This window comes from Meriones unguiculatus, chromosome 3, assembly GCF_030254825.1.
Source record: "Meriones unguiculatus strain TT.TT164.6M chromosome 3, Bangor_MerUng_6.1, whole genome shotgun sequence".
NCBI lineage: Eukaryota > Metazoa > Chordata > Mammalia > Rodentia > Muridae > Meriones > Meriones unguiculatus.
The window spans coordinates 178,806,854-178,831,003 of NC_083351.1; the positions used below are offsets into that span (position 1 = coordinate 178,806,854).

General features: G+C 41.0%; 1 protein-coding gene across 1 annotated transcript in view; it reads left to right on the forward strand.

The window, feature by feature from the left end:
• The window catches only part of Ccdc18 (coiled-coil domain containing 18), a 100,700-nt gene extending 81,508 nt beyond the window's left edge, over window positions 1-19,192 (forward strand). Inside the window, exons 28-30 of the mRNA XM_060381106.1 lie at window positions 7,264-7,464; window positions 8,786-9,253; window positions 14,884-19,192. Coding sequence (XP_060237089.1) covers window positions 7,264-7,464; window positions 8,786-9,253; window positions 14,884-14,898 — 684 coding nt within the window. The 3' untranslated portion in view covers window positions 14,899-19,192. The remainder of the gene's footprint in view (window positions 1-7,263; window positions 7,465-8,785; window positions 9,254-14,883) is intronic.
• Window positions 19,193-24,150: the final 4,958 nt, after the last annotated feature.

Below are 24,150 nucleotides of genomic sequence, written 5' to 3' on the forward strand. Positions count from 1 at the left end.
CACTGACTACTAACTCTGTTTCCAAGGGGATCTCCAGTGACCTCACTGGGCACTAGGCATACATGCAGCAAAATGCTCATACACGTAAAATTAAAAAATAAAATAACCTTTAGGGTTGGAGAGATGACTCATCAATTAAGAACATAATTGCAAGCTAGGTATAGTGGAGCATACCTTTAATCCCAGTATTTTAATCCCAGAGGTAGAAGCAGGCAGATCTTTGTGAGTTCGAGGCCAGCGTGGTCTACAAAGCAGATCCAGGACAGCCAGGGCTAAAAAGAGATGCCCTGTCTCAAAAACAAACAAACAGAACAAGAAAAGAACATACTTGTCTTTCAGACAACCCAGGTTTAATTCCCAGCATCTCTATCAGTAGTTGACAGTTGCCTGTAACTCTAGCTCCAGCATGTCTGTGCCTCTGGCTTTTGCAGACATTTGCTACCTTATTTACACATACTGACATAGGCACACACACAGTTGAAATTTTAAAGAATATATACTTTTAAAAAGAAGTTTTAGTGTTTTCAGTAGGAGATAATATTTTTAAGTATGACAAAAATATGACTTACATAAAATATTTTTCTTTTAATTATTTTTTTAAAGATTCATTTATTACATATACATTGTTCTGTCAGCATGTGAGACAGGAGGCCAGATCTCACTATAGATGGTTATGAGCCACCATGTGGCTGCTGGGAATTGAATTCAGGACCTCTGGAAGAACAACCACTGCTCTTAACCTCTGAACTGTCTCTCCAGTCCCTCCTTTTAATTGGTAACAAAGATATATTTTTAAAGTGCCTCTGTTGTTTCTATATACAATGAGACGGAGCCAGGCACATATGTACATTTCTATAATCACAGCATTTGAGAGAAACAGAAGTTCAAGGTTGTCATTAGCTTACATAGCAAGGCCTTGAGGCCAGCTTCGGCTACATGAAACCATGTCTCAAAAAACTGAAAATAAGTCAATATATAAGTAAAACGAGAAGATACAGTATTACAGGGCTAGTTCTAAAAGGAATTGCCAGTTTTTATTTTAATTTGATGTATTTGGGTGTTTTGCCTGATTGTGTGCCACATGTGTGCAGAAAAAGATGTTGGATGTCCTTTCCCCAGCTTGGTCTATAGATGAGTCCAGGTCAGTCAGGGCTTCACAGAGAAACCCTGTCAAAAAAAAAAAACAAGGTGGGGGAGGCCCCGTGGGCCCATATTAGGAGGTGTGCCATTGTTTGAGGAAGTGTGTCACTGGGGGTGGACTTTGAGGTCTCCCATGCTCAAGCCTGGCCACTGTGTCACAGGCTCTTCCTGCTCCTTGCGGATCAAGATATAGAGCAAGGGAAATACTACTCCATTGCTAGTGGGAGTGCAAACCTGGGAGTGGACACTTGGAAATCAGTGTGGCAGTTTCTCAGAAAACTGAGAATCAACCTACTTCAAGACACACCTATCCACTTCCTGAGCATATACCTGAAGGACACTCCACCTACCACAAGGACGCTTGCTCAGCTATGTTCATAGCAACTTTATTCATAATAGCCAGAAACTAGGAACAACTTAGATGTCCCTAAAACATTGTGTAATGTGGTACATTTACACAATAGAGCATTACACAGTTGAAAAAATAATGACATCATCAAATTTGCAGGCAGATGAAGGGATCCTGAGTGAGGTAACCCAGACCCAGAAAGGCACACATGATATGTACTCACTTATACATGGGTACTAGCTGTTAGATACAGAATAACCATGCTACAGTCCACTGACCCAGAGAGGCTAAGTAACAAGCGGGGCTCTGGGGGATGCCTGGATCTCCCTGGGAATGGGAAATAGAGTAGATTTCGAGGATGGAACAGGAGAGCTCAGGTGGGGCATGGGGAAGCAGTGAGAGAGAGTACTGGGAGAGATAACTGGAATTGGGGGTGTTTCGGGGGTAAAGTAAAAACCTGGTGTAAAGGGTGACCCTAGATCAGACTCCTAGTAATGAGGAATACAGAGCCTGAACAAGCCATATTCTGTAATGAGGCAAGGCTTCCAGCAGTGGGACTGGAACACCAACCCAGCCTCAAAACCTTCAACCTACGAACTGTCCTGCCCGCAGATGTGCTGAGGTAAAGGTGGTGCAAAACTTGTGGGGTGGTCGACGAGTGACTGGTCCAACTTAAGACTCACCTCACGGCACAAGAGGGAGCCCATGCCTGACACTGCTTAGAGAGCCAAGACCCAGAAACTGAAAAGCCCAGAGACCCAGGATAGAACTAAACACTACTGGGGGGTGGGGGGAGTCAATGAAATGATTCTTGGTGGTCTTCTACTGGGCATCTAGTAACTGATGAGAGCAGATGCAGAGACCCACAGCTGAACATTAGGTAGAGCTTGGGGAGTCCTGAGGAAGAGGTGGAAGAAGGATTGTAGAAGCCAGGGAAGTCAAGGACAGTGCAAGATCACGGCCCACAGCATCAACTCAGCAGGGCTCATAGGGCTTCAGAAAGAAGCAACAGTCAGGGAGCCTGCCTGGGTCTGAGCTGGCTCCTCTGCACATATGTTATGCTGTGGGACACCTAACAGTGACAGGGGTCCTGTCTCTGACCCTTTTACCTGTTTTGGGGAACGTTTTCCTTCTACTGGGTTGCCTTGTCTTAGCCTTGATATGAGGGTATTTGCCTAGTCTCATTGTAACTTGATATGCCATGTTTGGCTGATATCCCTGGGAGCCCTGCTCTTTTCTGAAGGGAAAGGGAGCAGGAATGGATCTGGAGGAGAAGGAAAGTCGGGGGTGGAGCGGGGAGGACTGTGTTTGCGATGTAATATATGAGAAAAGAATAAAGAAAAATAATCCCAGCACTTAGGGAGGCAGAGGCAGGTGGATTGTTGTGAGTTCGAGGCCACCCTGGCCTACAGAGTGAGTCCAAGACAGCCAAGGCTACACAGAGAAATTCTGTCGCGAAAAAACAAAACAAAACAAAAGATGTGGAACTCATAGCTCCTTGTCTGCCTGTACACTGCCGTGGTTCCCACCATAATAATGGACCAAACCCCTAAAACTGTAAGCCTGCCCCATTTAAGTGTTTTTCTTTATAAAAGTTGCCATGGTCATGGTGTCTCTTCATAGCAATAAAGTACAAAAACACCCTGAAACTCTACTGGGAATGAACCTCTATCATCTGGAAGAGCAGCCAGTCCTCTTAACTACTGAGCCATCTCTTCAGCTTCAAGGATTACTAATTTTAACAATGTTTTTTTTTCCCTTTCTTTAGAAAAATTAGGTTTTGCATTTGTCAGAAAAATCATTTAATAATTGCACAATTTTTTTGAAGTGAGAATGAGTTTGTTAGGTTATATTAAGTACTTGTTACAGAAAAATTTAAACATTAAAATGATGGTATATAAATAGAATAAATCTCCATTTATTTCTCAATTTAAATAATTGTGACAAATAACTTCTGACAAATTATGTATTGTTTTTTTTAATTTAAAAGGAGTACTTTCAGGTATGAAAAAGAATGTTGGTAGTAATTATATCAGGAAACTAGATATAAAAGCCAGGTAATTCTAGGCATAGTATGGTCAGCATATTTCTAACCTCACTCACTTTCCTACCATCTTCCACAGAACATACAGTTTTGATATAAAGTCCAAAAGTATCAATAGTTTATTAATTGAACCGTTAGTTATTTCTAATTGAAGTGCTATTTGAAATTTTTTAATAAACTGCAGTAGCATTTTCACATCAAAAAAATTGAGAACATTTTGTTTTCTTGTGTTAAATGTTCTTTATTTGATATTATATATAAACCACACTAAAATGATTTCAATACATAGGGAATTGTAATTAAATTGGCATTGTCAAGAATAGACAATTCTGCTGTCAGTGGTGACTCACACCTTTCTTTAATGCCAGCTCTCTGGGAGGCAGAGGCAGCTGTATCTCTGTGAGCTTGAGGCCAGTCTGGTCTACAACTCTAACCTAGGACAGCCAGGACTCTGTTACATAGACAAACCCTGTCTTGAAAAACAAAACAAACAATAACAAAAAAGAATAAACAGTTGCTTCCTGTTGTGTAACCAAATTGCCTGTAACAGCGGCCAGCAAATACAAGTGTGTCTTCTGCTTTGTTCTGAGACAGTAAAGGGATGTTTCCACAGAGTTTCCATATATTTATAGAACCAGTTACATAAAGTTAAGTATAATATAAATTAAATATAGGCTTTGAGGTGACATCCCCATCTCTGTGGAAAGCTGAGCATCATTAATTAAGTTCAGTCCTATCTTGAGAAGGAGAAAGTAGTGATAGTGATGTGTGATGAGGTTAAAAAAGACTAGTAGGTATTAGGTACCTAATATCAGGTACCTAAAGTTATTAGGTAGTGATTGACATAAAGCACTGCTTATACTACCTGTTTGCCAAGGATGCTGTCACCTGCCACCTGGAACGTAACCATCAGGAGAAGTAGTTGAAAGTGAAGCGTCGCCTTAACAACTTGCTGACTAGGGTGTATATTTTTGTAAAATCCTGCTTGCTGGCTTGCCCCTCCTTGTGGTTGTAGAGGATACAATGAGAATGCTAACTGGATTCAGCTCCAAGGCCTTTGGGGAGTTCACCTCTCTTTGGTCCACCAGTGGCATCTCCTCTCTTCTCTCATTGGTGTCAGCGTGCTTATTCCAAAATGATTCCTGCAATAGCAGTATTTATTGAGCTGAAATAGTTTTGTTTTTTTTTTTATAAAGATCATATCCACTTTACTATAAGCCAATTTTACTTAAATCAGGACTGTCTGACAAAAATGTTCTGTTAGCTCTTTGTGAATTAAAGTATGGTACACATTAAAAGCCATGAAACCTTTGTTTTGTAATAAGTAGGGCAGTGGCAGTTACTCCTTAGAAGCCTTTTTAAGATGAGCTATTCGCCCTGCCCATTCTCTCTGTTTTAATAGGATTACTACTGATGGGATGAAACACCTTGACTGAAGGGAGTCAGGACAGGAGCTCAGGCAGGGCAGGAACCTGGTGGCAGGAGCTGACGCAGAGGCCATGGAGGGGGCTGCTCATTCGCTGTTCCCCATGGCTTCTTAGCTGCATTCTCATACAACCAGGACTTCCAGTCCAGGGATGGCTCCACCCACAATGGGCTGGGCCCTACCACATCAATCACTAGTTAAGAAAGTTCCCTACAGTCTTATGGAGACCTTTTCTTAATTGAGAAATTAAGAAATTTCACTCCCTCCTTTCCAATGATTCTAGCTTGTATCAAGTTAACTTAAAACTAGCTAGCATAGTCCCCTTTTAATTCAGGAGAAAATAATTTTTGTGACAAAGATGTACTTTTGGGGATTCTCCAAATACACTCTATCAGTTGTATTCTCTCCCCAGGTGATTCCTTGTTCCTGTTGGCATAAGATGGCCTGACCCATATTCTGCCCAAGCAGATCATAAAGATTTGGTCCAGTCTTATTCTTGCCTCGTTTTTTGCACAGTGAAGCCCTGGGCACTCTTCTGAACCAAAATCATCTTGCTATTCTCAACATCATTTTTTCTGGGGGTAGGGGAGGAATCTCAACATTATGCACCCCCACCGCTGTCATGTGCCAGTCTTCCCATGTTTGCCCCACCACCTCATGACCCCCCCCCCGAAAAAAGAAAGGGGGAGGAAATAAGTCCGTTTTGTATTGTCCATACTTACTGGAACATGGTCGAATTCCTAGTGACCAGCTCCCAAAGGATGATGAGTCTTTCTCCGCCTGCATCCCAGAAGCAATAGACTGAGGAGAACCATGCAGTAGCTGGAGAAGGGTGGGACAGATCTCCTGCATTCACGCCACTGCCTGCCTCAGCATGCTGTGGGCTGGTGAGGGGCAGGGACAGCTCTGTAGTACCCACATGGCTGCATGGACTTCAGTGGTAACACAGGCAGCAGACATAACAAGACCATCAACTTACTAATAGCCCTCAGCGGTGACATAGACCATGGGCCTCAGCATGGCCTGATAACATATAACACATCATATGCTCCTTCTCCTAGGCAGTGAAGCCTGGGGGTGTCACTAAGGCATCAAGTAATGACACAGATTGCATACCCCAACATGGATCTCAGGCCTCATGGCAGATTGGGACAGCAGCATGGACCACAAACACCAACATGGCCTCCAGGGGCATCACGGACCACGGACCATGGTAGTCCTCCTTAGATCCAAGCCTTTCCTCATCTAGTTGCCCAGAGCCAGGGGGAACCCACGGCTGGGGAGCAGGTTCGGGGGCTGAGTCTGCATCTGACTGTTACACACCATCCTTTGGACCCTACTGGGCAATGACAGCATGTCACCCTTGGCCTCTTGCCTGTCACTGTCACCATCTCCAGTAGTGCACACACAACTCTATTTTTATGTCTTTCCCAACTCTCTGTGTTTGTTCACTGTAGTGGTGCTTGCCACCCTGGGCGGTGCTCATCATTATCCACTTTTAATTTGCTACCTGCGGCCCGACACCACCAACATTATGGTCTGAAGCTAGAGATGTCTGACCCTTGCTATTTTTTAATTTTATTTCTTTATTTTCTTTTTTGGTTTTTAGTTTGTTTGGTTTTATTTCAGTTTTTGTTTCTTTGTTTGCTGTTTTGTTTGGTTTTTGGTTTGGTTTAATTTGGTTTGGTTTGGTTTGGTTTGGTTTGTTTTTTTTTGAGACAGGGTCTTTACATATAAGCCCTGGCTGTCCTGGATATGTAGACCAGGCTGTCCTAGAACTCATAGAGATCTACCTGCCTCTGCCCCTGGAGTGCTGGGATTAAAAAATGCACTACTGCACCCAACTCTGAGAGTATTTCCTTTATACTAAATGCACCATCATTTCTCAGATTTCTACAGTTGTCTCAAAATTTTCTTTATAGTTTATATAAATCAGAAACCAAATGATATATGGTTAACTATTAAGTGAATGTAAGAGAGTGTGTTCTACAACTGGGAGCGGTGGTACACACTCAGAGAGGCAGAGGCAGAGGCAGGTAGATCTCTTGAGTTCAAGGCCAGCCTGGTCTACAAAGCAAGTCCAGGAAAGCCAAGGCTACACAGAGAAACCTTGTCTCAAAAAAACAAAACAAAACAACAAAAAAGTGTGTGTGGTTTTTTTTCCTTGAGTATTACATTTAATGTAAAATCAGATATTTCTAGCTATAAATTTTATCTCTTTTAAGGAAAAATAGTAATAGTATTAGAATTTTTGTTGAAAACAACTCCATCCTGTTTTCTTTTTACAATTTTGGGATTATAAAGATGATTTCACATCAAGAGAACCATGCAAAGTGGAAGGTTTCTGCTGACTCTCAAAAGACTTCTGTTCAACAACTAAATGAACAACTAGAGAAAGCAAAACTAGAATTAGAAGAAGCTCAGGACACTGTAAGCAATTTGCATCAACAAGTTCAAGACAGGAATGAAGTCATTGAAGCTGCAAATGAAGCATTACTTATTAAAGTAAGTAAGCATAGAAAAGGTAATGAAATACGTTTGTGAAAAGTCACTTCTTTTTCCTTTTCTCATTTATAAAGGTCTTCATGACATATTGTTGCTCTCAACTTCTGAGCCATCTCTCCAGCCCAAATTATCTATTCCTAATGAGCAATAACAAATCAAACTTTCTGCAAATAGGATTCAAGGAGGGACCAAGCTTCAGCCACACGGCCCTGGCTGTAGAGTCATGAAGAATACGGGAGTAAAGGGGTCATGGGTCTTCCTCCATGCTGTAAGGAAAGCCTTGGAGGCCAGGCATGTGGCACAGGAGTCCTCTCATGGAGGCCAGGAAAGGCCATTGCCTAAAGCTTTGAAAGTGAGGCCTCGATTGTGTTGGAGATGCTAGAGCACCCTGGGATACTGCCAGGAAGAGCTGTTGACAGGGAGTGGAACTAACCCAAGACAGGGAAGTATGTTGGAGTCAGCAGAGTCTAAGAATGAAGCCATCTAAGCCTTTTGACAGAATATGGAGTTTGCCCTGTTGGATTTTGGTCTTCCTTTGGTCCAGTATTTCTTCATGTCCTCATTCCTCCCTTTTGGAATGGTAATATATATTCTAACATTCATTGAATGCAGTTAAAAGGTTGCCTTTAGTTTCAGAAGAGACTTTGTACTTGAACAGTGTTAAGACTGTGGGGACTTTTGAAGTTGGACTTTTGTATTGTGATATGGCTACAAGCTTTTGGGGACCAGGAAATGGAATGCAGTGGTTTGAATGAGAATGGCCCACATAGGTTCATATGTTTGAATACTTGGTTCCTAGTTAGTAAACTGTTTGGGAAGGATTAAGAGATATGACCATTTTAGAGGAAATATGTCAGAAGGGTTGGGCTCTGAGGTTTCAAAAGTCTATACCATTCCCAAGTAGCTCTCTTTCTTTTTTTAAGACAGGGTTTATCTGTGTAGCCTTGGTTGTCCTGGACTCACTTTGTAGACCAGGCTGGCCTCAAACTCACAGAGATCCGCCTGTGTCTTCCTCCCTGAGTGCTGAGATTATAGGCGAGCGCCATGGCACCGTTGTTGTTTTTATCATGTTCCCAGGCTAGGAGTATTCTATAAGGAAAATTCAGTTTTGATGAAATTCATTGGCATGTTGGAAGCAGTTTTCAAATGAAAATATTTAATTGTCTCAAAATACAGCTGTCTGTAGTAGAGGTTTGAACAACACGTGTAAAAAAACTGTTATTTTAAAAGTTCCCATACTGAGACAAAGCCAATGAACTTTATAAATAGTTTATTAAACAGAAATATATTTAACATGCATTGTGTACCAATTTTTCTACAGGAATCAGAATTAACCAGATTGCAAGCCAAAATTTCTGGACATGAAAAGCCAGGAGACACCAAGTTTCTACCGTCTTCATTTACAGCTCTAACAGAAATGATGCCTGATATTCAGGATCCTAAGTTTGGCAAACATTCTCAGATATCCTTTTTCAAGTGCAGAAAACTACGTCGCTCTATTAGTGCCAGCGACCTAAGTCTAAAAAGTCGTGGTAATGAAGATCTCTCTGAAGAACTGCTGCAGGACTTAAAGAAAATGCAATTAGAACAGCCTTTGGCATTAGAAGGTAGTCATAAAGACCTGGGTTTCGCCCATTCAGACTCATTCAAACCTGTTCCGTATGCCCTGGAAGATGATAGGTCTGACAGTAATGACTTCAGTACTCTCAGCGGAATGCTAAGATACATAAACAAAGAAGTGAGGCTGTTGAAGAAGTCTTCTCTGCAAACAGTTGCTGGTCTAACTCAGGTATGTATTTTACACATCACCAGGTAAAGTTATTTATATCAGGCATGTTGTTGCATAGTTGCAATCCCTGCACTTAGGAGACAGAAGCCGAAGGATTGTGAGTTGGAGATCCAATAATAGTAGTAATAATAATAATAGATTTTCTTCAGTCAATATAATTTTATTACTTGAGAAAAAAAATCCCATATAAATCGATTTTCCCTTATCTAAAATGTTTGAGATCAGAAGGTTCAAGCTTCCTCAAGTTGGGAATATTTGCATAGTAGCTTGAAGATATTATGAACAATTGGGTTTCTGGAACTGAAGTTTAAATTTTAGGTATCATCAGCATATAGATGATATTTAAAGTCATAATGCGGAGTTAAACCAGTGGAATAAACTGAAACAGAAACAATCATTCTTGAATACTTTAAGCATTCAAGAGATTGAAGATTCTGGGATGGGAAAAGCTGCCCACTGTGTCTGATGTCCTGGGGTCAGTCTTCAGCACTGCATCATACACTGGACATTGACCTTTATAGGCTCACTATACAGGACTGTACATTATAATGGCATTTTATATTGTTATTATGGGATTATTCCTAACTGTGAAGGTGCTAGGATTAGAGTTTAAGGTTGAGTAATTTCCAGGTCATCCTAGCTGCATGTGTCAAAAACAAACAACAACAACAACAACAACAAAAAAAAAAAAAGTGAGCAAACCAAAGAAACAAAACAACTTTTTGGAAAGAAGCAAGGTGGATCTCTGAGGTCCAGGCAGTCAGGACTGTCCATTGAGACCCCATCTGAGAAAGAGGTTGAAAGAGAAAGAGCTGAGGCAGCGGGCATGTTGGAATAAATGATTATGCCTCCATGCAACATGTCTGGTATAAAGGAGGTTTGTTCATGGGGAGGGAAGGAAGGGAGAGATTAGAGCCTGAATGAGCCGTGAGGATGAAGAGAAAGACTGAGAAACATCAGAGATGGTCAGAGACAGAGACTGAGAGCTATCAAGAGACAAAGAGCACGAGAGCCTGGGAGAAAGAGAGAGAGCTGGAGTGGTGGTGGGCCTTAAATCCTGAGCCCCTGGTATAGCTGCTGATGGTGTCAGAATCCAAAAGGCCCTTAGGGCAGGCCACTTGTGTGTGTGTGTGTGTGTGTGTGTGTAGTCAGTAATTAACTGAAAAACAATTTATGAAATAGAAAAAACTGAGTGCTAATAGTTCACAAATATGAAATACAAAGCATGTTATAAGGAGATCCATTGTGCCTAGGTTGCTAAATTAAGCAAAGAGCAGTTTTGACTGCCGTATGTGTTAATACGGAGGCTGTTGATGGCCTTTGTGCAAATGGCTTCGGAGTGAGAGTAGATATAAAAGCTTTATCATAGTAGGTTTGTTAGTGAGGAAACACTAAGAAGACAACTTCTAGATAACAGTAAAGAAGACAAATGAAGTTGTGGTTTTAAAAGGGTAGTCTTTTGTTTTCTATTAAGGGATAAACATTTTGTGACTTGGAATGGATAATATAGTAGACATGAATAATGATAAATTATCCCAGAGAGTAGAAGGAGAAATGTCTTTCAGGTAGACTTAAGATGAGCTTATAGAGAGGTTGAGGGGTTGCTCTTCTGTAAAAGAGAAGGGGGCACAGTCCATTTACCTCAGTGAAAAAGAAGACAGGCTTGGCCTGTTTTTTTGGCTGTGGGTCTCTGCATCTGTTTCCATCAGCTGCTGGATGAAACCTCTCAGAAGACTAGGCTCCTGTCTCAAACTGTCTTCCATGGAGGAAGATGTCTCCTACAGTTAGATGTCATTAACGTCCATGTTGGCCTGAGGAACCTGGACATTTTATCTACTCTGAGGAAGACAGATGTGTTAGGACTAGGGAGGAATGGGAGTTCTATGCAAGAGTGGGAGGAAGAAAAAAGGGAGCTGGAGGCGTCAAGGACACCACAAGAAGACCTAGAGTCAGCCAACCTGGGCCCATGAGGGCTCACAGAGATTGAACCACCAACCAAAGAGAATGCATGGGCTGAACCTAGAACACCCCACCACCACATATGTAGCAGGTGTGCAGCATGGTCAACACGTGGGTTCCCTAAAAATGGGAGTAGAGGCTGCAGACTGTCTCTGTTGCCTGCTTTTGGATCCCTTTCCCTTAGCTGGGCTGCCTTGTCAGGCCCCAATGGGAGAGGATGTGCTCAGCCCCGCTGTGACTTGAGGTTCCAGGTGGATTGGTACCCCTGGGGCATCCCCTTCTCTGAGAAGAAAGAGGAAGAAATAGGATGATGAAGGTGTGAGGTTGGGACTGGGAGGAGAGGAGGGAATCAGGTTGTAAAGTGATTAAATAATAAAAATATTTTTCTTACTAAAAAAAAAAAGAAAAAGAAGACAGGCAATACAGGTATGCAAACAAACAAGTGGGCCAGAAGGCTTGTGGTAGGAGAGAAATTCCCTTTTTTTGTTTTGTTTTGTTTTGTTTTGTTTGTTTTCTGAGACAGGGTTTCTCTGTGTGGCTCTGGCTGTCCTAGACTAGCTTTGTAGACCAGGTTGGCCTTGAACTCACAGAGATCCTCCTGTCTCTGTCCCCTGAGTGCTGGAATTACAGGTGCGTGCCACCACACCCAGCCAAACTAAAATTTTAATGTTGTCATTCACTGTACAAAAACAATAGAAATTGAAGCATCAAGCAGTGCATACTAAATATGAACATTAAAAGTGAAGGGAATTATCTTTACAAACTAAGTGTAGTAATACAGGAGTTAGGAGTATGAAAGCCAGGACAAAATGTTCTGTGGGGCTCCCTTTACTTTGGTGCCGTACACATCTGCATAGTTTCTGCCATCATTAATCCAGTGCTTCCCTAGAGCTTGTAGATGATCATCCGTCAGACAAAACCAAAAGCAATCCATCTCTAATTGATTAAATTATCTTTCTATCAGTTTGACATACCAGGTTGTGGTAATAACTCAACTTGAAGTTTCCTGAGTTAAAGAATATTAAAGTCCTGCTTTCAAACTGGAGACTAGTGCAATGCATACTTATAGTAGACAAAATGAACTGAGAAGCGGAACTAGCCTTCAGATCAAGGCTCAGCATCTTAATTTAAAAGTCTCTTATGCCACATTTTACAATTCAGTATTTAGTTATTAATTCAACATACATACAAGTGACTACATAAGAGTAAAATGATTAGTAAGCCAGAATTTCATTTAACAGTTATCAATCTTATCTATGAATTTTCTCACTTTCTATTTAAAAGAAAGGTAACAGTGAATTAGATAAGAAAACATACAAGTCTTTAAGAAAAAAGTATTGAAAGCTGGGCTCAGTGGCACACTTAGGAGGCAGAGGCAGGCAGATCTCTGTAAGTTCTAAGCCAGCCTTGTCTACAGAGTGAGTCCAGGACAGCCAGGACCACGCAGAGAAACCCTGTCTCAAAAAACAAACAAACAAAATTCAGTTTAAAGAGGTTCTGAGCTATTATATTTGTTTTCTAGTTTTGTTTTCACTTCTTCCAAGAGTCAGCTGGTTCTAAGAGTGGTGGTGTATTAATCCCATCTCTCAGGGAGGCAGAGGCAGTCAGAGGCTGTGAGTCCAAGGCCAGCCTGGTCTATAAATCAGGTACAGGATAGCCAAGGCCACACAAAGAAACCCCATTTCCAAACAACAGCAACAAAAAAGAGTCAGCTGGTTAGGGCTAGATAACATTGACTTTTAAACTTATTTACTTGTTTGTGTTTGTGGTGTTAGGAATTGAATCCAGTGCCCAGCATGTGCTAAGCAAGTACTCTGCTATTGAGTTACATTCTCCATCCTGAATACCTCTTAGTTTAACATCTGAGTGGTGTAAACGATGTTCAAGCAGTTTATTTTAAGCAGTAAAAGTGGGCTGTGTGTAGAGCATCGGCTGACTTTGACCCAGCTACAGGGGATGTGGTCTTAAAGCCCACTAGCACAACTGAGCAAACCTTAGCACTGACACATGAGAAGTGCTTGACAAGTATTAGCTTTCTTTCTTAGGTTGCAGCCCCAAAATTGATTTTTCCTATTGTTAGCAATCTCTCTGTTTCTATGTTGGAAATTTAGTTCACAATAAAGCCTCAAAACAGCAATGTTAAATCGGCTTCCTGATTCTGACAAAAGCTCAACTAAAAAAAAAAAAAAAAAAAAATTGTGTACATGGAAAATTCTGATTACATTCATATTGTTAGAGGCATCATGTTAAGAACTATTCTGGGGCCAGAGAGATGGCTCAGGGTTAAGAGTGTGTAATGGACTTGCAGAGGACCCAAGTGTGTTTCACAGCAGCTGTGTCAGGTACCTCACAACCTCTGCTGTCAACACTGCACTCACATGCAGGACCCCCACACATACACACACATGTGCTCACACATGTAATTAAAGCTGAAGCAACAATAACAAAACAAACACAAGCCCTCCTGCTCTTAGCCCTGTAACTGAGCAGACTGAGGCAAGAAGAACACAAACTTGAAGCCAGCTGAGATATATTCTGCTGGCAAAAAAAAAAAAAAAAACAAAAAACAAAACCAACAACAGCAAAATAAACAAAGGAAGAAACAATTCTCTTATTCTAATTTTGTTTTGGACTACAGCAAACGAAGTTGATTAAGAACCCTATTAGGAACTTATTAAATATTACTCATATCCATCCTATTTCCAAAAAGAGTAGCAAATAATTCATTAAAAGGTAGTTATGAAAAGACAAAGTCAGTAAAAGGAAAAAGATAGAAAAAAAAGAAAAAAAATGAAGCAAGAGAACAAGGAAGGGGCTGGAGAGATGGCACAGTGGTTAAGAGCACTGTCTGTTCTTCTAGAGAGGTCCTGAGTTCAATTCCCAGCAACCACATATGGCTCACAACCATCTATAATGTGATCTGATGCCCTTTTTGATCACGCAGGCGTGCACTCATGTCTACAAATAAATAAATCTTTAAAAAAAAAAAAGAGAACAAGGAAATATATAGGAACATGGTAATATTTTCCAATTCACAATCCAGGTCAAATTCAAGGTCTGGTAAATTTTAACCTAACTTTTTAAAACTCAGGTCTTTCCTGTCATTCTTCTCTATGCTGTGTTGCTTCATCTGCAAACATTTCTCTCTTAATTCTGCTTCACTTTTTTCAATATTCATATAACTGGTTTGCCCTCTTTTACTGTGTGTTAGTCTAAAGCATAATGTGATGTTGATATCTGCATATTACTTTTTAAGACTTATTTTATCTCTTGAGTATGTGGGTGCTTGTACCGTCATGTGGTTTAATGCACAGGGGAATTGATGTGTATTCAGAGTCCAGAAGAAAGCATAGGCTCTCCTGGAGGTGCTGGGACTCAATCCCGGGCTCCTGAACTAGGCGCAAGGGCTCTCAGCTGCCTAGCTGTCCCTCCAGCCCCAGCATCTAAGTTGTATGCCCCTGCTTGGAGTGTGAAACCTGGTTTAACTGTTTGCTCCTATATACCCTCCCAAACTTGCTTTTTTAAAATCATGTGATAAATTAGTGACATTTCCTGGTCTTCTTCGATTATTTCCTACTTTATCTTTAAATTATGTGCTTGAATGTTACGGTAGATTTTAATGCTAAATCAATATGTTTTAATATTCATAATATTATTTTTTATTATTCTAGGGAGGAAAATTATAATTAAAAGAAGACATCTGTGTCATGAAAATGGAATTGTTGGTACTGTGGTGTTTATTATATGTATGTAGTACATATTTCATAGAAGCTGTTATTATTTTGAATAAATTTTTTATATTTTAATATTTTAAAGGAACCCTTCTAAAATATAATTATATTTGTAGTGAAAATTAACTCTATTTATTGATTACTTTTGGTTAAAATTGCTGATTTCCTTTTACATATAGTAGCCAAAATACCTAAAGGTACATTTAATATTTGCGTTTTGAATCATGCTACTGTTTTTCTGCTGTTTTCAATATTTACTTGTAATTTTATTCTGTGAATTTACAAATCATTCTGTGATAAATTCTTAAGAGGTGTTGGGTGTTTGCTGCTTATCAGGAGCAATTGTAGATACTTTATATTTTGAAACTCATTTGATCCTCTAAATAGCCCTATGAAGTAGGTGTGGTGTTATTTCGTTTTTAAATAGACTTCTTTAACATGGTAGAATTGTATGTTCTAAAGAAAGTTAATTAGTTATTGCAAGTGTAAGAAATAGTTTTGGGTTTGTGACTCAATTTATACATGGTTAGCACTAAGAGTTAGACACTGAAGCCCATATGTTACTAGTCACCACATAGGTGCTGGGAATCAAACCCAGGTCCTCTGAAAGAGGATCAGTACTCTTCCCTCGAGCCACCTCTCCAGCCCTATCCATCCGTGTGTAAGAAGTGTCATCTGAAGAAGGCTAATTGAGAACTTCTAGAACCAAAAAGTATATTTGAAAGCTTCAGATGCCCAGTATGAGCTTAACAGGAGCAATGACAATAGGAAGTATTCAGTCTGTAAACAGAAGGAAAAAATGACAGGATAAATAAGAAACAATGTAAGTTCAGGAAAGCCTAAGTAGGACAAACACACACACACATGACACACACATCTTTGTCATGTTGTAGTGAAATCCTGAAAACCAAAAATATAAAGAATATCTCAGAAGCGTATCTTAAGAGCCTCATGTAGGAAGACAGCAATCCAAAATAAAGCTGATTTCTGATTATTAATTATAAACAATTTGAGGGTTTATTTTTCTTTTTGACAGTCTCATTATGTACCCCTGGCTGGCCTGGAACTTGCGTGTAGACCAGGTTGGCCTCACATTCACAGAAACTCACCTGCCGCTGCCTCTGGAGTACTGGGATTAAAGACATGTTCCACCATGCCCAGCAATTTGACATACTTTAAATATAAAAAACACTAATATGCTGCAAGTAAGTAAGATTTATGAAAAATATACATCAAGCAGTAACATGAGAAATCTTCAGGGGTATATTAGTATCAGACAAAGTGGACATAAAAGAAAAGTGTTGTTACCAGGAACAAAGGATGCTTCCTAATAGAAAGTGAAGATATATACTGTTAAATGTATACACCTCAAACACTAAACTTCAAACTAAAAATTACTAAAGAGAAAGAAAAGAAAGAAGAACGTTTATACCTATAGTAGGAAAGTTTAACCTCTGCTTTTTAGTAATTGAAAGAATAAAAAGACCAAAAATGTGAGTAAATAGATAGCAGATTTGAACAGCAACTTGACTTAAAAACACACTTATTCAGCCTGACAGTGGTGGCAAATGCACTTGGGAGGCAGAGGCAGGCAGGTCTCTGTAATTTCAAGGCCAGCCTGGTCTACAAAAGGACAGTCAAGGCTACACAAAACCCTGTCTCTAAAAACCTGAAAGATGGATGGATGGATAGACAGACAGACAGATCTCAGTAGCTGGAGACTGTGTACGTAGGTACAATAGGGAATTGTGAGAAACTGTATGTTGGGCTACAGTTAATAGAACCAAGAGTAGAGTCCTTGAATATATCAGTTGGATAACGTGGACGAAGACTTAAATACAAATTCCCAGAACTCAATTTAAGCTGGGCATGTAGCACTACTGTTATAATCTTAACACATCTTAGGTGGTTGGCATAAATGAGAGAATTTCCAGAATTCCACAGGTCAGCCAGTCTGAAACATGTATCAGAATAAAAAGCAACCAAGACCCTGTCTCAAAACAAGATAGAAAAACCAACAATCACACCCAAGATTGTCCTCAGATGTACACACATGCTGTGTCACATGCGCCTGTGTTTACATGTATATATACACATGTACATACATATAAATGCTGTGTCACATATGCACCTGTGTTTACTTACATGTACACATAGGTGTGTGTATATACTCATACCACACATATGCATACACACACACTGTCTTAGTTTGGGTTTTGTTGTGTGACCATGACATCATGACCATGGCAGCTCTTATGAAGGAAAACACTCAGTTGGGGCTGGCCTGCAGTTAAGAGGATTAGTCCGTTATCAACATGTCAGGAAGCATGTCAGCATGCAGGTAGACATGGTGTTGGAGAAGGAACTCAGAGTTCTACATCTAGATCAGCAGGCAGAAGACTTGAACTTCAAAGTCCACCCCCTAGTGACACGCTTCCTCTAGGAAGGCCACACCTACTCCAGCAAGGCCACATCTCTGAATAGTGCCCCTCCCTATGTACTTATTGGGGCCAATTTTATTCAGATGATCACACATAATGGGTCATAGACATGAATATAAACATTAAAACTAAAAGCTAGAAGAGAAGTAGAATAACTTCATGATCATAGGCAAATTTCTTAAGACCAGAAAGCACTAATTATAAAAGAAAAAGTTAATAGCTGGACTTCATCAACATTCATAACTGCTTATCATTTTCTCACCATTATGAAAATGAAAAGGGGGGGGCTGGAGAGATGGCTCAGAGGTTAAGAGCACTGTCTGATCTTCCAGAGGTCCTGAGTTCAATTCCCATAACCACATGGTGGCTTACCAAAATCTATAATGAGATCTGGTGCCCTTTTCTGGCAAGCAGGTATACATGCAGATAGAGCACTCATCCACATAAAATAAATAAATAAATCTTTAAAAGAATAAAATGAAAAGGCAAACTGTAAAATGAATACCATCATGTATGTAACAAAGAAGTTGTTAATAAAATAAGAATCCTCTGCAACTTTATAATAAAGGACAAGCATTCAGACTTAAAATTGCAGAAAATACTTGAATAGATATACTTCTGCAAGTTATGTATAAATAATTATGTGCCCTATTAAAAGTTTTCAATGTTTTGGGTCACCAGAGAAATGAAAATTTAAAAAATTAAAAGAGGGGCAAGAGAAATGGCTCAGCCATTAGTACCCCCAATTACCCCACAGAGGGCCAAGTTCAGTTCCCAGCATCCACATGGCGGCTCCAACTGCTCCCAGTACCCTCTTCTGGGGCACCTGCACATACACAGTGCATATACATATGCTCAGACACACGTAAGATGGGATCTTTTTAAAAAGTAAAAAGAGTGGTATAAGACACAACACCAACAAGGTGAACATCATATGCCCTAGAGCCACTTGGAAAATCTTCAGTTTCTTTTACTGCTGTCCGCGAGTGATCCGAGAATATAATTTATTTGTATTTAAACAGAGAAGTGAAAGTGTACGTCCACCAGAAGTGTCCGTCACACCTTCTAGGCCACAGAACGGAAACAAGCTCAGATGTCGCTGGTACTTGACATATATTCAAGCAACAGCTGTGAAAAGAATGAACTTTTATACTTGATAGCATGGATGAATCTCAAAGTTATAAGGAAAAAACTATATATAAAGCAAATCATACATTATTTCATTGGTAGGCATATAAAAATAGACCAAACATTTATGGTATTAAAAACAGGAACAGTTAGCCTGGCTGTGGTGGTGCACACCTTTAATCCCAGCACTCTGGAGGCAGAAGCAGGATCTCTGAGTTCAATACCTGCCTGCTCTACAGAGGGAGTTCTAGGACAGCCAGGACTCCACAGAGAAACCCTGTTTAAAAACAAAAAAACACAACCAAAACAAAACAAAAAAACCAACTAACCAAATCAATAAAAAACCCAAAACAAGGGAGGGGGTTGCAGCTGGGATACAGAATGAATAAATTGTAATAAATTAAAAACAAAACAAAACAGTGGTTGTCACTGGTTGGGAACTGAATAGGAAGAATTTAAAGTATACTTTTTTAGGATTGTGGAAATGTTCTATACCTTGATTAATTTGTTGGCTACGCAGGTTATGCATTTGTCAGGACTCCTTGAGTTATTTGCTTAGAATAGATGAATTTCATTGTTTATAAATTCTACTTCAGTTAAAAGTTTTATAAATAAAACTTTAAACATTTGAAAATACAAAGTGGCCTTAGAAACCACACAATAAAGGTTTGATTCTGGTTTCTTATCTGTTTTACATGGTTTTGAACTCTAACTAAGCTTCAGATGTAAAATAAAGTTTTCTTTAGATGTAAAGTCAAGTCAGTATCTATTTTAGATGTGTCTGGTGAGGACTAAATAAGGTGACACATGAAATTCTAGCATGGGAGTCCTGCAGGGCCAGGCCTATAGACATTCCGTGTCATCACTGGAGCAGTGCACCCCTGAGTCAAATGTGTACACTCTGGAGCCAGATTAAGTCTGACCAATCTGGAGCCTGGCTCTGACACTGTTCCGTTATCACTTTGAGTAGGTTGTTTAGTTCTTCTGTGCTTCTCCACCTTGCAACTACACAATATAAGGATGGTACTTAAGTGATTGTTATGAGTAGTAAGTTAGTCATTATACTTGGAACACTCAAAACAGTGGTTCTCAACCTGTGGGTCACGACCTCTGGGGTTGAATGACCCTTTTACTAGGGTTGCCTAAGATTAAGAGGAAACACAGATATTTAAATTATGATTCATAAAAGCAGCAAAATTACAGTTATGAGGTAGCAGTGGAGATAATGTTCTGATTGGGGTCACCACAACATGAGGAACTGTGTTAACGGGTGGTGGCATTATGAAGGTTGAGGACCACTGACTAGAATAATAGCTGGCATTCAATAAGTGAATAAGGAGTATCTCCCTTTTTGCTCTTACTCTTAAGATTTCTGGTTCTTTAGTGACAAGTTGAGGAGTGAAGAAACTACTGAATTTATCAACTGCCCTGTTTTCTTCCCTTTAATACCAAAGTTGTTGCTTTTGGGTTGGCAAATACCTGTAATCCCATATTGAAGAGCTTAAGCAAAAAGATCATGAGTTCCGGAGCAGTCCAGGTGACATAGTGGGACTGCTTCAGGGGAAAGCGAGTAAATAACATTACAGCTACACTTGTGTGAGGACTTCCAGCGGTCCACTAAAGTCGGTTTCCACCTTTTTTCATAATTTTTATCTGGGCCAATGGTCAGGTTTCACATTTCTCTGTCCCTCCAGTAAGTTCTTGCCATTAGAACAAGAGCAGAAATGATATTACAACCTCAGGCTAGGATATCAGAATGTTGTATGTGTATTCCCCAAAGTCTTTTCTCTCCGCTTAAGCCTGTACCAAACACCAAACATAAAGTTACAGAAAACAAAAGGAACCTGGTACTCAAGTGACCTAGAATATTCTTGATTACTACATCAAAGAGAAATAAATTTCTGTCTTATTAAAGCTAAGACTCTCTTTGTAAGGTAGCATAACCTCACCTTAATATAAGCACTATTCACTGTTACCTTGAAGTTCTTTTGGTCTGTATATCTTACAACTCTGTCAAACCTAAGTCCATTTTGACACTCTTCACTGATGTATAAATATTTTGCAGATGACTAAGCTTCCTGCTTTAAAGAGAGGACAACTAAGGAAGAGAACTCCATGATTCCCTGCCCCAGTAATTATAAACATAATCTGAATTCATTTTATCTGCCTGTCACCTCATTGAAAGCTAGACTTCTAAGTAACCTGCTTATTTTTCACTTAAAATTTTAAAAAGAATTTTATACATAAGTACTATGTTTATATCATTTCTATCCTTTTCCTCCTTCCAAAGTCTCCCATATGCCCACTCCCTCCCCACAAATTCATGACCTCTTCGTTATTATTGTTATCTGTCTATCTAGCTAAGATCTATCTGTGTATCTAGGTATGTGTGCTTATACATACACACACACATACAGGCATGCAACTTACTGAATCCATTTGTATTATGTGTGTTTAGGGCTGACCATACGCACAGGTAACTGTGGTTCTGTCTGCTTATCAAGGAAGTTTCTTTTGGTACCAGACAGAGACTATTACAGAGGTCCACAGCTGATAAAATGCAAAAAATAAGTGACCATAGGATGTCCAACTCCAATGTATATCTACAGTGCAACCGCTATACCTAAAGTTCAGGAAACATCATGGAAGAGGGATGGAGAGATTGTAAAAGCCAGAATCAAGAAGCCTGCTGTGAGGTGGTACCTTCTAGACATGACAGGAAAGCAACACCCATGAAGTTTCTACAATACGGTTGCCTAACCCATATGTGCAATACAGACGCCAGTCAAAATGCCCACGTGGGTAGAGGAGATTCCACTTCCAGATGAAGGGCCAACGTCAGCCATTGGATGCTTAGATAATTCTCCAGGGATGACCCTGACAGGCAGGCTGTGTTCTTAATCCTTTTTCATTTCCTCTAAGGACAAGAGACTTAAGGAAAACCACTTGACCTTTCTACTGTGTCAGGACACAGCAAGACATTCTGTCTGTCACTCAGAAAGTGTACTTTCACCAGACACCAATGTGCTGGGCCTTAGTCTTAGCCTTCTCAACCCCCACAACCGTGAAAAAATGTCCTTCCGGTTTGTGGTATATTATTGTAACAGTCAGTACGCACTAAAGCATTCATCCTGTGTGCTTAAATTCCTCCAAAACAAAAACAACGAAACTATCTTTTCCTTAAGTCTTCTTTCTAGTCTAGCTACCCATCTTGTCATACACTTTCAATGACCTGTGTTCTTGAAACATAGATAAGTTTTCTGTTTCTATTTTTCAATTTTTACTCTGTGGTCAGTCTCAGTGGGGTTTCTCTGTATAGCCTTGTCTGTCCTGTAACTCACTTTGCAGACCAGGCCTCGAACTCACAGAGAGCCACCTGCCTCTGCCTCCTGAGTGCTAGGATTACAGGCGTGCACCACCACCCAGCTGTGATCTCCTTTTTAGCATCATTTTTTAAATATATAATTTATTTAACTTTATTTTATGTGCATTGGCATGAGGGTTTCAGACCAGCTGGAACTGGAGGTACAGACAGTTGTGAGCTGCCATGTGGGTTGTGGGAGTTGAACCTGGGTCCTTTGGAAGAACTGACATTGCTCTTAACCACTGACCCGTCTCTCCAGCCCCTAACGTCATTTTTAATACCATCTTAGACTGTTGTCATTAGGGTCGTTGAGGTGACAACAACAACACGCTTAGGAAGCTGAGGTGGCAGCACAGTGCTGAGGGCACTCTAACATGGAGAGCAAGGTGGGGACATTTTTCTCTGCAAGTCCTACATTCTAGTGAAGAGAGGGGGCGTCTGCTGATGTTCATATGGTTCAGGCTCTCTGCTCTCTGTTTGTTCAAGATGTGAGCGCTCACATGCTCCTGCCACATGTCTACACCCTGCTGCTATAACTCCCGGCCATGCTGGACTCCTACCCCGTGGAGCTATAACAAATAAACTCCTCTGTAAGTCGTCTTAGTTTGGGTATTATATCACAGCAGTATAAAAGTAACTGATAGAGCGCCAGACGACCTTCTTAGAGGAGCTTTTCCTGACCACTGCATGTAATGTAGAACCACTTTGGTATAACTCTTTGCTTATTTTATAATGCTCTTATAGCCTCTTTCTAATATTATTTAAAGCTCTTATTCATGTTTGTGGCTCCTCTTCCTTGGAGGTATTATTACGATATTTCTTATTCATGGCTGATTCTCCAGTACCTAGAACAATGTAGGTCAAAACATAGGCAACAAAAATGTTGTACTTACATTTACTATTTTTTCATCAGCTTTTTATTGATTCTTTGTGAGTTTCACATCATGAATCCCTGTCCCATCATATCCATACTTTGCCCCACTCCCCAAATAAAAACCACACACACAACAACAAAGCACAGAGACCATCCCACCATGGAAGCTGTAGAGTGTCAGTGTGTCCCACAGTACACCCCTCTGTCCACACATCTTCACCTGCAAGTGTTCATTGCAGTGAGTCACTGGTCTGCTTCAAGGCCTCTGGCTTGTGACACCATCAACATTGCATCCTCCTCCCAGTTATCCTGTTGTTGCCCTGTGTCACCGAGATTCTGAAGCTTTGAAGCAGCAGAACCGGCCCTTTCATTCGTCCCAACCATTCGCAGATGTTACTGGAATTGGGACTGGGGTGAGAACTGGGACCCTGGGTGTGGAACTGGGTGATACGGAGCTGGTCAGCCCTTACCTGCACTACTAGGGCGAGCTCTCCCTCACTCCTATCCTCAGGCTGTCTCAAAGGTTCACTACTATGCTGCTCAGGAGTGGTGCAACAGGTGGTGAGCGGGAGAGGGTATCATCCCGCATCCAGGCTACCTTATGGCAAAACAGTGGTGGGGCCCTCTCTCACATGCTCTCCCTGGCCTGGCTCACCTGCCCCATGGACACACACACACACACAAACCAGGGTCGGCTCTGCTGTGCTGTCCAGCGAGGTTCAGAGCCAGCTCAGCGCTCTCATGACCCCGGGGCCAGCTCTCCAGACTGCTGCAAGTGGGGAAGGGCATCACCCTCACCACCTCAAGGCAGAAGAGTGTCAGGGCCATCTCTCCCATGTTCTCACTCTTGGGCCTGGCTCACCTGCACCACCACCTGTGTTATCCAGGTGAAGTTCAGGGCTCACTTTCCCAAATGCTGCAGCTGGTGAGGGCCAGGGTGAGCTCTCCCAAGTTCATGACCCTGTGGGCAGCTTTCCAGACTGCCAGAGATGGTGAGGCATATGTGTGTGATCTGCACTTCTGCAGCCGTTCATGGCAGAGGAGTGGCGGGGTCAGCTCGCCCACACCCTCAGTGCCGGCTCACCCACAACCCCACCATCAGGACCAGCTCCACTGTGCTGTCTGGGTGAGGAACAGGGCCCATTCTCCACAGAGTACCACATCTTGTGAGGGGTGGGGCCAGCTGTGCACAGCCCCTGGACACCCAGGTGGTCCCTGGCAGCTGCCCTGACCAGGCGCATCTTTGTGCTTTTTAGTAGTAAATGTAAGACATGGACATTAAGACCACGCCCTGCCGTGTAGTCAGGGACTCAGACAAGGCCCTGGTGGCAGGGCTGGCCACTCACAGCAGGCTACTCCTCTCTGCTCTGTCTCCAGTATGCTCAAGATGCCATAGGGTA